We start from the raw sequence: 14,825 nt of genomic DNA on the forward strand, positions 1-14,825 counted from the left end.
ATTTTTGTTTTCTTGACATTGAGATGTAATCCATATTGAAGGCTATGCTCTTTGATCTTCATAAGTAAATGTTTCAAGTCCTCTTCACTTTCAGCAAGCATAGTACTCATAGGTGGTATTATTTATTTATTATGTGAACCAATCTATTATTTAGCTAAAAGGTAATCTCAGGGGCTAGTTTTGATTTAGGTTCAGAGTATCTCAGGGCAATAATCTTGAGGAGTCATCCAGTCCCAACTTGTCCCAACTGTTTAACTTTTGGTGTTTTTTTAATTTTGAAATTTGAGGTTCTTTTCCACATTTTTCTTCCATTCTATCAGGGTCCATCTGCTGTGGCCCTGATCAGAACATTTGGTAGTGGTTGCCAGATGCCAGCTAATTCTTCTGTTCTCAAGATAGATGAGGCTGTTCATTAGTCCTGTATACAAATACTGTTTAGTCTTTAGTTTCCTTCCCTCTGTTTTCCTCTGGAGGAAGAGAGTCCAAGAGTAATATCTTAGATTATGCATTCCCAAGATTTTAAGACTCTGGATGATATCAAACTATGATATAGAACATAACTGTATGACTGTATGAACTATACTATGCCAATTCACCAAGACGTCCCATTAGACTATGGTCCTAATCCTTCAGGTCCAGGAAATGAATCCTGCAAAGTGATTGGTTATGTCTAAGAAGTATTGGTAGCTGTGCCCTCTATGTGCTCTTACATATATATATATACACAGGGGTTTTCATTTGCTGATTTTTAGAAGTAGATTGTCAGGATTTTCTTTCCAGAAAGTCAAGCCTTTCTTAGTCTGGAAACTCATCAGCATCGTAGCAACATTTAAGCCTGCACAGCCCAACAGGTTGTGAGTGTGCTTGGGGAGCTTTTTTAGGAATTGAACCCATGTTTTCTGCATGGAAGGTGAGCATTCTACCATTGAACCATGACTTCCCTCTATATGTGAGGTTGTTAAGCACCTTCAAGTGGGTTCTGACTCATAGCAACTCTTAGTAGTGTTGCTGAGAAGCAGCTGGTGGGTTTGAACCACCAATGATGCAGATAACAGTCCAATACTTACCCTGCAGTACCACAGCAGGACGCCATATATGAGGATAGGCAAATCCTTTAGTCTCTGCACTTTAAAACGTCTTCATCTCCAAGATCTTTGTTGTTCAACATGAACTTGCAATTAGTTGAATGGCCCCTAGATGGTGTTATTGTTCTGAATTAGGCTTTGTATTTTGTACTCTTAAATACAGTGAAGTAAAAAGGCATAGGTTAGAAAATGATTTTCCATTAGTTCTGAAAAATTCACAGTTAAGAGTTCATTCACTGGCATTCAAAATGGCATTGAATTATGAATCATATGGCCCATGTGCATTTGGCATTAATTAAAAGGAATAATCCATGAATGATTATATTGAAGTTAACATGTCCCCTGATCGTTAGCCTGCATATCCATCACTATTTTCTCTAAGTATATTTATCTAAGTTTAAGAAAGGGAATAAAAACTACGCAATTATTAAGAATACTGGCTTATAACTAACCCTATAGAAAAGTGACATTTTTTTCAAATGCCAGTTCTAAAATCAATCTTGATAAATACACTGATTTTCCCCCATTTTGAATTATTTCAAACTGTATTAAATGCCTGTGAATTCTATGAACGCATTGATAGACAACACCCATTGAGAAATATAAAAAAGGGCATCTTTTAAAGAAATCTGCTGTCCTTTAGTGTTCAAAAGAGTAGGAAAAATACAGTAAATGGATTACCTAATTCAAGCCTACCAAAGAAAAAGAGCTTTTGCTTTAGGAGACTTAGATAAACAATAAAAAATTTCATCTAAATTTCCTGAAATGTGGAAACAAAATGCTTTCTTATTTCTCTCCTGAGAAATTCACTAATTACAAAAACCATGGCTCTCCCTTAAATCTGGTTGAATATTGCCTTCAATTCAATCAACATGAGGAGGCTTCAAAGCATTCATGGAACAATTCCATTAACTTTTCATTCTATTTTCCACAAACTTAGTATAGAGAACAAGATAGTATCTATGAAAACCCATATACTACACATTTTGACGTTCTGTTAGTTAAATGAGTAATAAATGTCTAAGCAAAAAATAGAGCATGACAAAATGAAATGACATTGGATCAACAGTGAGTTTTGTCACCAAATTACAGAGGAAAGATATTGAGTAGATTTAAGACAGTATTTGTTGAATTGAAAGTTTGTTCTTCATCCATTGATCTATTCAAGCAAGCATTCATGCATGCATCCACCAACCAATCAAACAATCTTTATTGCAGCTGGGAATACAAAGGCAAATAAGATACCATTTCCATTCTCAAAAAACTCAGACTAGTATACGAGAAGGACTTTGAAAAGTTCGGTTCAGTTTATTATTGTGTCAAGTAGATTCACAACTATTGCACTTATGGCTCTGCTGACAGAAGGTCAAAATTTAAGAAGGATAATTTTTTTCCAACAAAGCTAGGTTTTCAGAATCTTTAAGGTGTTACAATTATACAGGCAAAAACATCTACTACAAACCCATACCATACTCCTCACTTCCTGCGGATACAAATGAGAACATATTTCTCATGGGTGAAAATGAATTTCTGAATGAAATTTGATAAGTTTCCCTTCTATTGTCTTCTTTACCCAAAACATGTAAAAAACTTACTTAGCCATCATACTCCAAGACCTAATGCAACCAGGGAGATGAACTTTAATCAAAGTCAGAGGAAACACTGCCTGTCTTCCTTTACAGAGCGCCGTGTGGTTGGCGTTGTCTAACAGTTTGACTACTGGTGGCCTAACTTTTAGGCCAAAGGAAAACAATAACAAAATCTAAAAAGTGGCCCAGCATATGAAAGTCTTCTCAAAAATAGAAGAAAGTTATGAACATTGTTGGGTGGGAAAGTGTTTTACAATTCCAATGAAACTCTATTCCACTGATCCGGTTTGGAAGATTGTCTTTGACCTATTTGGCTTTTGCCCATAAACTGAAATTGATTTAGTCACGTAAAGACCACTTTTTATCTTAAGCCTGGAATGGATAACAATGGATAGCAGGAAAGTGGTTTTTAATTTACTCTAATAATAATTGCACAGGGATGAGTTGGTTAAAAAAAAAAAGGATGTCCTAGCCTTTAGTTCTCTTAAATGATTTCTCATACTGACTATACTGTGAAGAAATGAACTGTGGGAGCGGATACTTCTTCCCATCTTAACAGTTGCTCTGTAATCTATGATTTTACATAGGATTCATAATGCACTACTATAAAAAGACACAGCTTTTATATATTACTGGGGTAACACAAAGAAAATGCATTTTTCTTTGGGTCCAGTAATTGTCAAAGGAATGATTGCAGATTCAGAAAATGTGCTTTGTAATAACCCTGTTAACATAAAATATACATTGCAGAGAAGAAATAAGTATAGCAGGCATGTGGGAGGGTTAGTTGTATTAGCAAGGCATTTCATGGATGGCTTTAGATCCTTTGACTAAGTAAGATATGCCAAATTTTTACCCCCTCCAAATCCTAGGATAAACAGGAAACAATATGGCATGGAGCATTTGATGAGCGTGAGCTGATTTTCACCATGCGCTAACAAGTGCCTAAACCAGTCAATTAACTATCTCCTCCTGAAGCAAGGTTTGCCCCAGTAATAAGGATATATGCTCAAACTGTTGAAATTAATTTGAATATCAAAAGTGAAATTTAGATTACCAGTGATGTCCTGATAGTTACAGCATTTAGAACATCAAGCATACTCTTTTAAAACTAAAGTAACAACTGAAGCACAGTTAATTCACTTGTGCTGATTAAAATCGATGTCCAAGTGCAAATGTGTGTTACCGGCGTTGGCTTCCACGACACCAGGTGATTTCCTTGAGGTGAGGACAGTGTATGCATCTTGCTAATCCTGCATGCTGTTTTCCTTGGGACTATCCTGGGCTCATGGTTTCCAGGTGCATGTTTCTACTGTGAATGAAAGCGAAATACAAACCGTAGAAGTTTTCTGCTTTCAGAAAATTCTAGTGTACCATGTACAGCGTAGGTATTTCCCTCTCAGTAAACAAAACAACATGAAACAAAAAACTAGTGCAAAAACAGATTTGATAGTCAAAGTGATAGTTCAAGTGAGTTCTTGTGCCACGGAACACAGTCAAGTTTCACCTTTAGTTGACTTGTACAAACTGAACATAGTTTTTGGGAAATATACCAGATTTCCCCATTAGTTCGCCATTCATCCAGTCCTCATCCACAGATTCCAGCTCTGTTATTATATCTCCAGCCTGTAAGAAGAGAGGAATTGGAAATAACTATTGGTTTCTGTTGAGCATAGTATTCCCTAGGTGGCACATTAGGTCATGTGCTCTGGGCTACTAACACCAAGAGGTTGGCAGTTTGAATCTATTCAAGGCGTTTTGGAGGTAAGGTCTGGTGATTGATTTCTGAAAGACCACAATGCCATTGAAAATACCATGGAGCAGTTCTGTTTTGATACACATGGGGTTGTCATGAGTCAGAATCATCCCAGTGAAAACTGATTTGTTTGCTTTTGATCTGTTGACTATACAAAGCATGGTGAACATATACCTGGTGCTGCTGCTGCTGCTGTTGTGGGCTGTCAAGTCAGTTCCGACTCATAGTGACCCCGTATAGGGTTTCCTAGGTTGTTAATCTTTACAGGAGCAGAAAGTCTCATCTTTCTTATGAGGAGGGGCTAGTGGATTCGAATTGCTGACCTTGTGGTTAGTAGTCCAACTTATAACTCACAACACTACCAGGGCTCCTTGAACTTATACCCAGAGAGGTATGAGTAATCTTCTCTTTATATTAACGAATTTGCCTTGATTTAGTGAGAGGGTGAAACTATATTCTACAAAGATGATGTATGCCTAATAATACAATTTGCTTTTAGTTCTCAGTTCCTGACGAAGCCCATTCCTTTACCAGTACTTTGATTGTCTAGTCCATGACATTCTTAGTCTCTCATACTACCACTTCTAATCTAAAATTTAAAATCCTCTTGAATAAAGAACCATACTAGCTATCATATATATATATATACATAAACTTTTATTATATTCTATGAGTGGTGCAACCATTTTCAGTTTTCTTAGTTGTTCCTCTCCATTAACATAAACTCATTCCCCGCTATCTAATTCCTATCTAATTTTTTGAGTTGTCATTGCCAATTTGATTACAGTCCTGGTGTGGTGCCTGTGGGTTAATGCGTCAGACTGTAAAGCTTGAACTGAAAGGTCAGTGGTTCCAAGATTAATATGTATATATTGTTGTTGTTAAGTGCCATTGAGTCAGTTCAGACCCATAGCGACCCTGTAAGAGGGTTTCTGAGGAGCAGCTGGTGAGCTTGAACCACTAACCTTGCAGTTCAAACCGTCTTTGCAGTCCGGTGTATTAATCTGCAGCAGCACACCAGGACTATACTTTGTCTTATTCTATATATTTTAAAGGTTCTAACTAGTCTAAATGACAAAATCCTATAAGGTGGTATGATTATCATTATCTCTACTTTAAAGATAATTTTCTAAAAAAAATTTATGTTTAAAAATTTTTGTTGTTGAGACTGTACACAGTAAAACATCGTAATTCAACACTTTCCACATGCACAATTTCAGCAACTTTTATTATATTCTTTGAGTTGAGCAGCCATTTTCAGAGTTTTCTTAGTTGTTCCTCTCCATTAACATAACCTCACTGCCCCCTATCTAATTGAGTTGTTGTTGCCAATTTGATCACAGATATCTAGATCTTAAATGCTTAGGCCCCCATAAAAGGTACCTTTTACATTTACTGTTAGTTGTTGTTGAGTAAGCTCCAATTCATAGAGACTCCAAGCACAACAGAACAAAACACTGCCCGTGGCTATTGTTGTTGTTAAGTGCCGTCGAGTCGGTTCCGACCCATAGTGACCCTGTACAGGGTTTCCAAGGATGTAAATCTTTATGGGAGCAGCTTTCTCCTGCGGAACGACTGGTAGTTTCAAACTGCTGACCCTAAGGTTTGCAGCCTGATTCATAACCACTACGCTACCAGAGCTCCATTGCCATTACCACTGTGTATTTTGGTACCTTCCGACCTAGGGAGCTCATCTGTCAGAACTATCAGACAATGTTCTTCTATTGTGAGCCACAGGATTCACAGGGTTTTCACTGGCTACATTTTGGGACTAGATTGGCAGGACTTTCTTTCTATCTTAGTCTGAAGCGCCACTGAAACTTGTCCCTCCTGGGTGACCCTGCTGGTATTTAAAATATTATGATAGCAACACACAAGTTACCATGGTATGACAAACTGATAGATGGGCGGTGGTCATTTTCATAGATCTTAGCATTTTACAGAAAAAGAAAATGAAGTTCAGAAAGATGAAGCAACTCACCTAATGCATGCTTTATTGTTGTTGTTAAGTGCTGTCAAGTAGGTTCTGACCCACAATGACATTGTATGGGGTTTCCATGGAGTGGCAGGTGAGTTCAAACCACTGACCTTGTAGTTCAAACTGACCTTGTGGTCTAGTGCTTATCCTAAAGTGTCAGCAACTGGTAAAGCCAGGATCCAAATATACAGATTCCCAGCCTGTATTCCCAGCCACTAGGCTATGTGATCATCCATATTCTACAACATGGACCTTCTTACTTAGAAAGGCTTTTGCTGTAATTGCCTTTCATCAACATCCTGAGCATTTTACACTCTGCATTTATTCTTCCACATAATGGTTTGTCCCATTCCTTCACGGCCCCAGTAAGAACTCTGTCTGCGTTCTTCCCTGTCTTAAAGAGCTTCACCTTGACTCAGAGCACTGATTTATCCTCATCAGGTGAGTCAAGGGGGCGGGTGAGTCTTATTCATTGGCAAAGTATAATTCCTTCAGAAGATGAAAAAATAATTTGTGAAATTATCCCTGCAACTATTTTATGGTCTTTATGGTTTCTAACCATTTCAGAGAATCTGGTATTAAAATTCTACAATGGTCCAAGACGACTCTGACTACATTTAAGAATATCTCTATCAAGCTAAATGGATTTATTTGTAACCTTAGTACATTGCCCTCCAGAAAAGTGGTTTCATTTCAGGCTTTTCTTTATGGAAAATGGAAAGGAAAAATGCTGACTATCAAATATCAGTAATTTACTCTGTTAAAAATCTCTAAAAATCCAGGCTATTTGAAGTTTCTATTATAAATAAGTTCCTCTGACTTCTAAGTAATAATATAATGGGTGACTGGAACCACTTTTCTTAGCTCTGGTCATATGTACACGTGCTATGTCAGTTTCCTGAGGGCTGTTGTTGTTGTTATGTTGTTAAGTGTCATCCAGTCATCAATTTCAACTCATAATGACCCTGCATAGGGTTTCTGAGGATTGGTTGGTGGGTTTGAATTTCTGACCTTGTTGTTAGCAGTCCAATGTTTATCTCACATGGTCACACCAGAACTCAAGGAATATATATGGTGGTGGTGGTGTGCTTTGGAGTTGGCCCCGACTCATAGTGACCATGTATAACGTTTTCGAGGCTGTAAATCTTTACAGGAACAGAAAGCCTCATCTTTCTCTCACGGAACTGCTCGGAGTTTCAGACTGCTTTACCATGAGATTAGCAGCCCGACATGTAACCACTATGCTACCAGAGCTCCTTAGGAATATATATACACACACAGAGAGAATTCTATCTAGTAACGCTCTGTAATAAAATATTAATAATAATCAACAATCCTGGAAGCAATGCTGAATGCCTTAACTAAAAACTTTAGCACTATCTTGCTTCCAGCCAGTCATCTGTACAATAAAGACAGCTAATCTTTTTGGAAAACCAAATCAAACCTACTGCCACAGAGTTGACTCCACCTTAGAGTGACCCTATAGGACAGAGCACTAGAACTGCTCCTTTGGGTTTCTGAGACTGTAAATCTTTACAGGAGCAGACAGCCTCATCTTTCACCTTCAAAGTGCTGGTGGGGTTGAATTGCTGATCTTGTGGTTAGCAGCCCAACCCACAGCACCACCAGGGCTACTTTATCTTCTGTAATACGCTGTGAATTCTGTTATTTATATACTTGTCGTCATGTGCCATCAAGTCAATTCCAACTCATAGTGACCCCGTATAGGATTTCCAAAGAGTGGCTGGTAAGTTTGAACTACCAGTACTGTGGCTTAAATTTACCTTGTAGTTCAGTGCTTATACTAACGCACCACAACAGGACTCTGTTATTTATACTTGTTATTGTTAAGTACTGTAGACTCGATTATGCTAACAGCAAGCGATCTTGTGGGTCAAACTGACCTCGTGGTTGAGCACTTATTCTACAGCACCACACCAGGACTCTGTTATTTATACTAATGTAACTTAAATGATGGCCAAAATTATTTCAAAAGTTCTGAATGCAGAATTCTTTAATTATACTATTTTTTGTAAAGATAACATTAAAGAATTTTAAACCATTGACTCTCAAGATTAAGGTTAACTGTTCCTAAAATTTTAGATTCTAAGGACCAAGAAATTAAAAATACTAGACAAAGGGAACTGATATAGGGGTGCCATCTTTTAATTTTACATAGTTAGGACAGAAGAAACATCACTAATTTAAATTAATATTTTGTAATACTCATATGACTTCATTTATAATAATATCAAATTCTCTTACAAAATAAAAAGTTAGCCAACCTTACAGCAGCGTATCTCAGCATGTCCAACTCACTCTCCTATTCCCCTATGAACCTGCACACACCCAATACCACCTTAATGGGCATCTACTGTTTTAAGTCTCATCCAATCACCCAGATAATACTTTAATTTTTTTCTATAGCATCCCTGACTCTGATTGAACATTTCCAGTGAAGTGGAATTTACCACTATCTAATACAGGCTATTCAGAGAACATGACTATTAAAAAGTTATTCATCGTATCAAGCAAAATTTATGTTTTATACTTTCCACCCACTGTTCCATAGCCGCTTCAAGGGCCTCACAGCAAAAATCTAATCTTGCAAAGGATGTTGCTTTAAACATCTGAAGCCTAAATATCTTCTGATTCCAAGAACAATCCTACTGTTCCACCACAGACCCCTGGGGCTTTCCTCTGAGCATGGTCCAGTATGGACTGAAAACAGGGCCATCTCATTGTTTTGTCTTGTTTTAAAAATGAGAGAAAAGCACTACTTTAAAGAAGATAAAAAATATTCCAGTTCTTTCAAAGATGTGTTAGTAGCAGGTTGTAAGGGTCAAGGAGAGAATCACACTGTCTTGTTATATTGCTAAGAGAGTGGATTCTGACTTGTGGAGACTTCAGGACAACTGAACAAAATGGTGCCAGTATTGTGTTATCCTCACAATCACCAGCATGTCTGAGTCCATCATTACAGCCACTATGGATCCTTCACTAGGGTTATCAATAAGATCCCCATATTACTGAGATGGATTCCTGGTGTAGCATTGCAGGATAATGCACTGGATCACAAGATTGGGGGTTCAAACCCACCAGATGCTTCTTGGAAATGCTATGCAGGGTCACTATGAATTGGAACTGACTCGATGGCACTTAACAACATTACTGAGATTAGATATTGTCCTAACTTCTTAGTGTTGTTATTATAGAAATACCACAATATGCGGCTTTAATGAAAAGAAATTTATTTTCTCACAGTTGTTGTGGTACTGTAGGATACGAACTGGATTGAAAACCACAAGGTTAGTGGTTCAAACCCATCAGCCGCTCCTTGGAAGCCCTTATACAGGGCCACTGTGAGTTGGAACTGACTCGATTGCGTTTAGCTTTAATGTCAAACTGGTTCCTACTCATAGAAATCCTGCATAAGGTTTCCAAGGAGCAGCTGGTGGGTTTGAACTACTAACCTTGTGGTTCACAGTTGGTACTGATCCTACAGCGCTACACCAGGAGCCCTGAAGTCCAAATCCAGGGTACTAGGGGATGGCTTTATTTTCTGTCAGCTTCTGTTATCAGTTCTTGCTTTTTTGCTTCTGTGCCTAATCTGCAATTTTTAAATCTCAAAGACACAATGTATACCCAATGAGGCCATCCTCATTAACATAACATATGCTTTATGTCCACTGGTGAGTTTGAACCACTGACCTTGTGATTCAAAACATAGAGGTCCAGTGCTTTATCCCACAGTGCTACACCAGAACTCTGACAGACATAGGGTTTAGAATTCTGATGTGTGTGTGTGTGTGTGTGTGTATACAGATTGGCAGTTCAAACCCACAAAATTATCTTCAGAAACACTATTCAGGGTTGTTATGAGATGGAACCAACTTGAGGTTAAAGCTAAAAGCAGTTGAGTCAGTTCCGATTCATAGTGTCCCTATACAGGGTTTTCAAGGAGCAGTTGGTGGGTTTGAACCACTAACCTTGTGGTTAGCAGTCCAGTGCTTATCCTACAGTGCCACACCAGGACTCAATACACATATATATATCTTGTTGTTGAGTGCCATTGAATATGATTCTGTACAGGGTTTCCAAGAAGTGGCTTGTGAGTTTGAACAGCCGATCTTGTGGTTCAAGCTGACCTTTCAGTACAGTGTTTTATCCCACAGTGCCACACCAGGACTCATATATATATATATACATATATACATAGGAGCTCTGGTAGCGTAGTGGTTATGAATCGGGCTGCGAACCACAATGTCAGCAGTTCGAAACTACCAGCTGTTCCATGGGAGAAAGATGAGGCTTTCTGCTCCCGTAAAGATTTACAGCCTTGGAAACCCTGTACAGGGTCGCTATGGGTTGGAACCGACTCGACAGCACTTAACAAAAACAACAACAACATACACATATATAATGAGCTCTGGTAGTGTAGTGGTTACGAATCAGGCTACGAAACGCAAGGTCAGCAGTTCGAAACTACCAGCTGCTCTGTGGGAGAAAGATAAGGCTTTCTGCTCCTGTAAAGATTTACAGCCTCGGAAACCTGTACAGGGTCGCTATGAGTCAGAACCGACTCTACAGCACATAACAACAACAACAATACATACACACACACACATATACATATATATATACACACACACACACACACATCTATATATACATATAGATATGTTTTTGTTAAGTACCATCGAGTCAGTTCCAACCCATAGTGACCCTGTACAGGGTTTCTGAGGAGGAGCTGGTGAGCTTGAACCACTTACCTTGCAGTTCAAACCAACACTTCAGTCCAGTGCATTAACCCATAGCGCCACATAAGGACTCCATATATGTGTGTGTGTGTGTGTATATATATATTTGTGGGGGCACATAACACAGTATATAACAAATGTTATTAAGCTAAGGAATGAGGAATCAGATTGGAGTCAATGAGGCTATTAAGCCAGGCAAGTTTGCCCTAAACACCCTCTTAAACTCTGGTTGATAATGAACATTATCAGCTAAACTCCCTATTCATTTTCTCTAGCTTCTTCCTTTAGAAATAGGATCTGCGATCTCTTCATCACTGGCGAATGATCAATACTCCATCCACTGATCCACCTTTCAGTGTAGAGAAGACATTTCACAATTTATAGCTGTTTAATATAGCTATGTAATACAATGCTGTATTATGAGAAGACATACATTCTGACCTTGAAGGAAAGCTCATTTTCATTCTCCCCATGGAAATCAAATAAGGCTTTGGCCTTCTTTCCCTTTGGTATTGCAGCAGACGAGCATTTTGCCTTAGCTGTGAAGATACCAAAAATTCAAAATGTAGAAAACACTGGAATGAAGTACAACATAAATTTAAGAAACCCATTTCTCACTTTTATAACAGAAGATTCTCAATTAGTTTTAAAGAGATTCGATTTGATTTCTTAGTGGGGCAAAATCATGAGACATATATTTAGTAGATACAATGGTTGTTGTTGTTAAGTGCTGTCGAGTTGTTTCTAACTCACAAAGACCATGTATAGGGGTTCCAAGGAGCAACTGGTGGGTTTGGATCGCCAATCTTGCAGTTTGCAGTCCAGTGCTTATCCTACAGCACCACACCAGGACTCCAATTAGTAGACACAATTGTTGTTGTTGCTAAGTGCTATAGAGTCAGTTCCGACTCACAGAGACCATGAATAGGGCTTCCGAACTGCTGACTTTTCGATCAACAGGCCAGTACTTATCCTACAGCACCATAGCCCTAACAGAGTAAATGAGTGGAGCTTGCATAATGTTATAAACTCAACTCTTTCAAATGTAGCATGCAGGCAAACAACTTTAACTGCACATACATACAGATGTATATGTACAAGGGGGCTTCAAAAAGTTTATAGAAAAATTCCATTATTTTTTAATTCCATTTTTTCTTGAAGTTTTTTAAATTTAAATAAGGAGAACTGTTTCATATGGAAAGAGCTAGCACCATCGCATATTTGAAAGGAGAAACAATAGGTACTGAACCTGGGCAATGTTTGAACTTTTAGAAATTCTCTCAGATGAATAGATATGTGTGTGTATACACATCATACATAAATACACACATACATAAAGGAATCAGCTTGCTTTAGCGAGTAAGATTCATTTCTTGTAATTGTACCTGGGCAGGGCCGCACAAAAACCGCAGGGAAGATCCCCTCCTTGTCATGTAGTCTACCCTTGTACCAGTCAGAATCTAAACGCTCCAAGATCAAGATCCGGTCTCCCCTTTTGAAGGATAAGTCTTCACTAGTCTCCGCTGTGAAACTGTGTAGAGCTTCACACCATTCTCCAGAATGACTATTATCCTGTTACAAATCAGAAGAGTTTGGTAAGAAATGTTAAGATTGCATTTGAAATTAATTTATAATTTATAGGTTGCAAGATTTCAGGTAAGATGGCAGACTATGCAGATGCACTGTACAGACCCTCTACAACAAAGATACGAGAGACCAAATAAAACAGACATAGATGAAAATCCTGGAACCCTGACCTGAATTTCAGAAGAAAGTTTAGTGAAGTGGATCAAGAGCTTGCTAGAAAGAGAAGCTGAGCAGGGATGTGACAGGTGAACGGTCAAAAGAATGTGGCTTGGTAGAGTCAGACAGATGACTGGAAAGGAGTATTCTTTTTCCCTCCAGACAGGAGACAGCAACTGTACCCATACATCTCAGCCACAAGGTTACTCTCTGCACCTCCACCCATTGGGCAAGAATGAATAGCAACTCCTATTCCACCTGATCAACAACAGACAGCAATCAATACTAGCAAAACCCACCCTAAACCGAAATGCATGAAGAGCAAATAAGAACAGGGAACAATTTTCCATTTTCTAACTACACCCACAGGAGACAGCTGGAAAGAGCCTAGGACCATATCAACATACAATTATCAGTTAAATACAAATAAAACAACTCCACAATGTCCCGGAGACAACAATTTTAACTCAACAAAGAAGAGAGAATGGATCACACAAATGACCAAGATGCAGAGTCAGAAAATGTTTCTGAGAAAGATTGAAGAAAGATTGAAGGAGAATACAGAAAAAACTAAGAATTCAGGAAAACACTATAAAAACAAACTGACAAAATATTAAAACAATATCAAACCTGTAAAAAGAAATCCAGAAAATTAATACTAAGATATCAGAAAAGGATAATACACTGAAAAGACAAAGGAGTAAATCTGAAGCAATGGAAACCTGAATTAGCAAGCTTGAAGATAAATCTCTCAATACTAATATGCTAGAACAATCGGAAACAAGAATGAAAAAAATCTGAGGAAAGCCTAAATTATGTTGGACACCACGAAGAGGAACAACATATGGGTGATCATAATTCCAGAACAGGAAGAGATAAGAAAACCACAGAGAAAATTGTAGAAGAGTTGTTCAAAGAAAACTTCCTTAACATCATGAAAGACAAGAAGAAAAGCATATGAGAAGCTGAATGAATCCCAAACAAGATACATCACAAAATAAAATCACCAACACACATCATAATCAAACTTTCTAAAACCTAAGACAAGTAAAGAATCCTGACAGCACCTCAGGAGAAATGAAAAGTTACCTACACAGGAGAACCAATAAGACTAGGCTCTAATGTTCCAGAGGAAACCATGAAGGCAAGAAGGCAATGAATGACATATATAAAACTCTGAAAGAAACAAACTGACAATCAAGAATCATACACCCAGCATAGCTGTCCCTAATATATGATGGCAAAATTAAGACATTTTCTGATAAACATAAATTAAAGGAATATGTAATGATCAGACCAACCTTACAAAAAATGGTAAAGGGTGTTATTTGGACTGAGAACCAACAATAGCAGACAACAACCTGAGATTACCATATATGAAAACAATAAAAATTTGTTGTTATGTGCCATCAAGTCGGTACCAACTCATAGTGACCCTATGTACAACAGAATGAAACACTGCCTGCACCAACCTCACAATCGCTGCTATGCTTGAGCCCAATCTTGATACTCCTGTGCCAATTCATCTTGTTGGAGGTCTTCCTCTTTTTCTCCTACATTCCACTGTTACCAACCAGGATGTCCTTCTCCAGTGACTGATCCCTTCTGATAATATGTCCAAAGTATGAGAGATTAAGTCTGGCCATCCTGGCTTCTAAGGAGCATTCTGGCTGTACTTCTTCCAACACAGATTTCTTAATTCTTTTGGCACTCCATGGTACTTTTAATGTTCTCTTAATACCATAACTCAAATGCATCAATTCTTCTCTGATCTTCCTTATTCATAGTACAACATTCACATGCATATGAGAGTACTGAAGATACCATGGTTTGGATCAGGTGCACCTGAGTCCTGAAAGTGACAACTTTGCTCTTGAACACTTTGAAGAGGTCTTGTGCAGAAGATTTGCCTAA

General features: G+C 38.2%; 1 protein-coding gene across 3 annotated transcripts in view; it reads right to left on the reverse strand.

Moving 5' to 3' along the window:
* Positions 1-3,912: 3,912 nt before the first annotated feature.
* Positions 3,913-14,825, reverse strand: part of SH3D19 (SH3 domain containing 19) — a 75,573-nt gene continuing 64,660 nt past the window's right edge. The window contains exons 12-14 of one of the 3 annotated variants that reach the window (XM_006870879.1): positions 12,554-12,740; positions 11,610-11,707; positions 3,913-4,300 (exon numbers count right to left, since the gene is read on the reverse strand). In XM_006870879.1, the coding sequence (XP_006870941.1) occupies positions 4,184-4,300; positions 11,610-11,707; positions 12,554-12,740 (402 nt within the window). In that variant the 3' untranslated portion in view covers positions 3,913-4,183. The remainder of the gene's footprint in view (positions 4,301-11,609; positions 11,708-12,553; positions 12,741-14,825) is intronic. The other 2 variants (XM_006870878.1, XM_006870880.1) reach the window with 2 other exon arrangements.

This window comes from Chrysochloris asiatica, unplaced genomic scaffold (assembly GCF_000296735.1).
Source record: "Chrysochloris asiatica unplaced genomic scaffold, ChrAsi1.0 scaffold00155, whole genome shotgun sequence".
Taxonomy (NCBI): Eukaryota; Metazoa; Chordata; class Mammalia; order Afrosoricida; family Chrysochloridae; genus Chrysochloris; species Chrysochloris asiatica.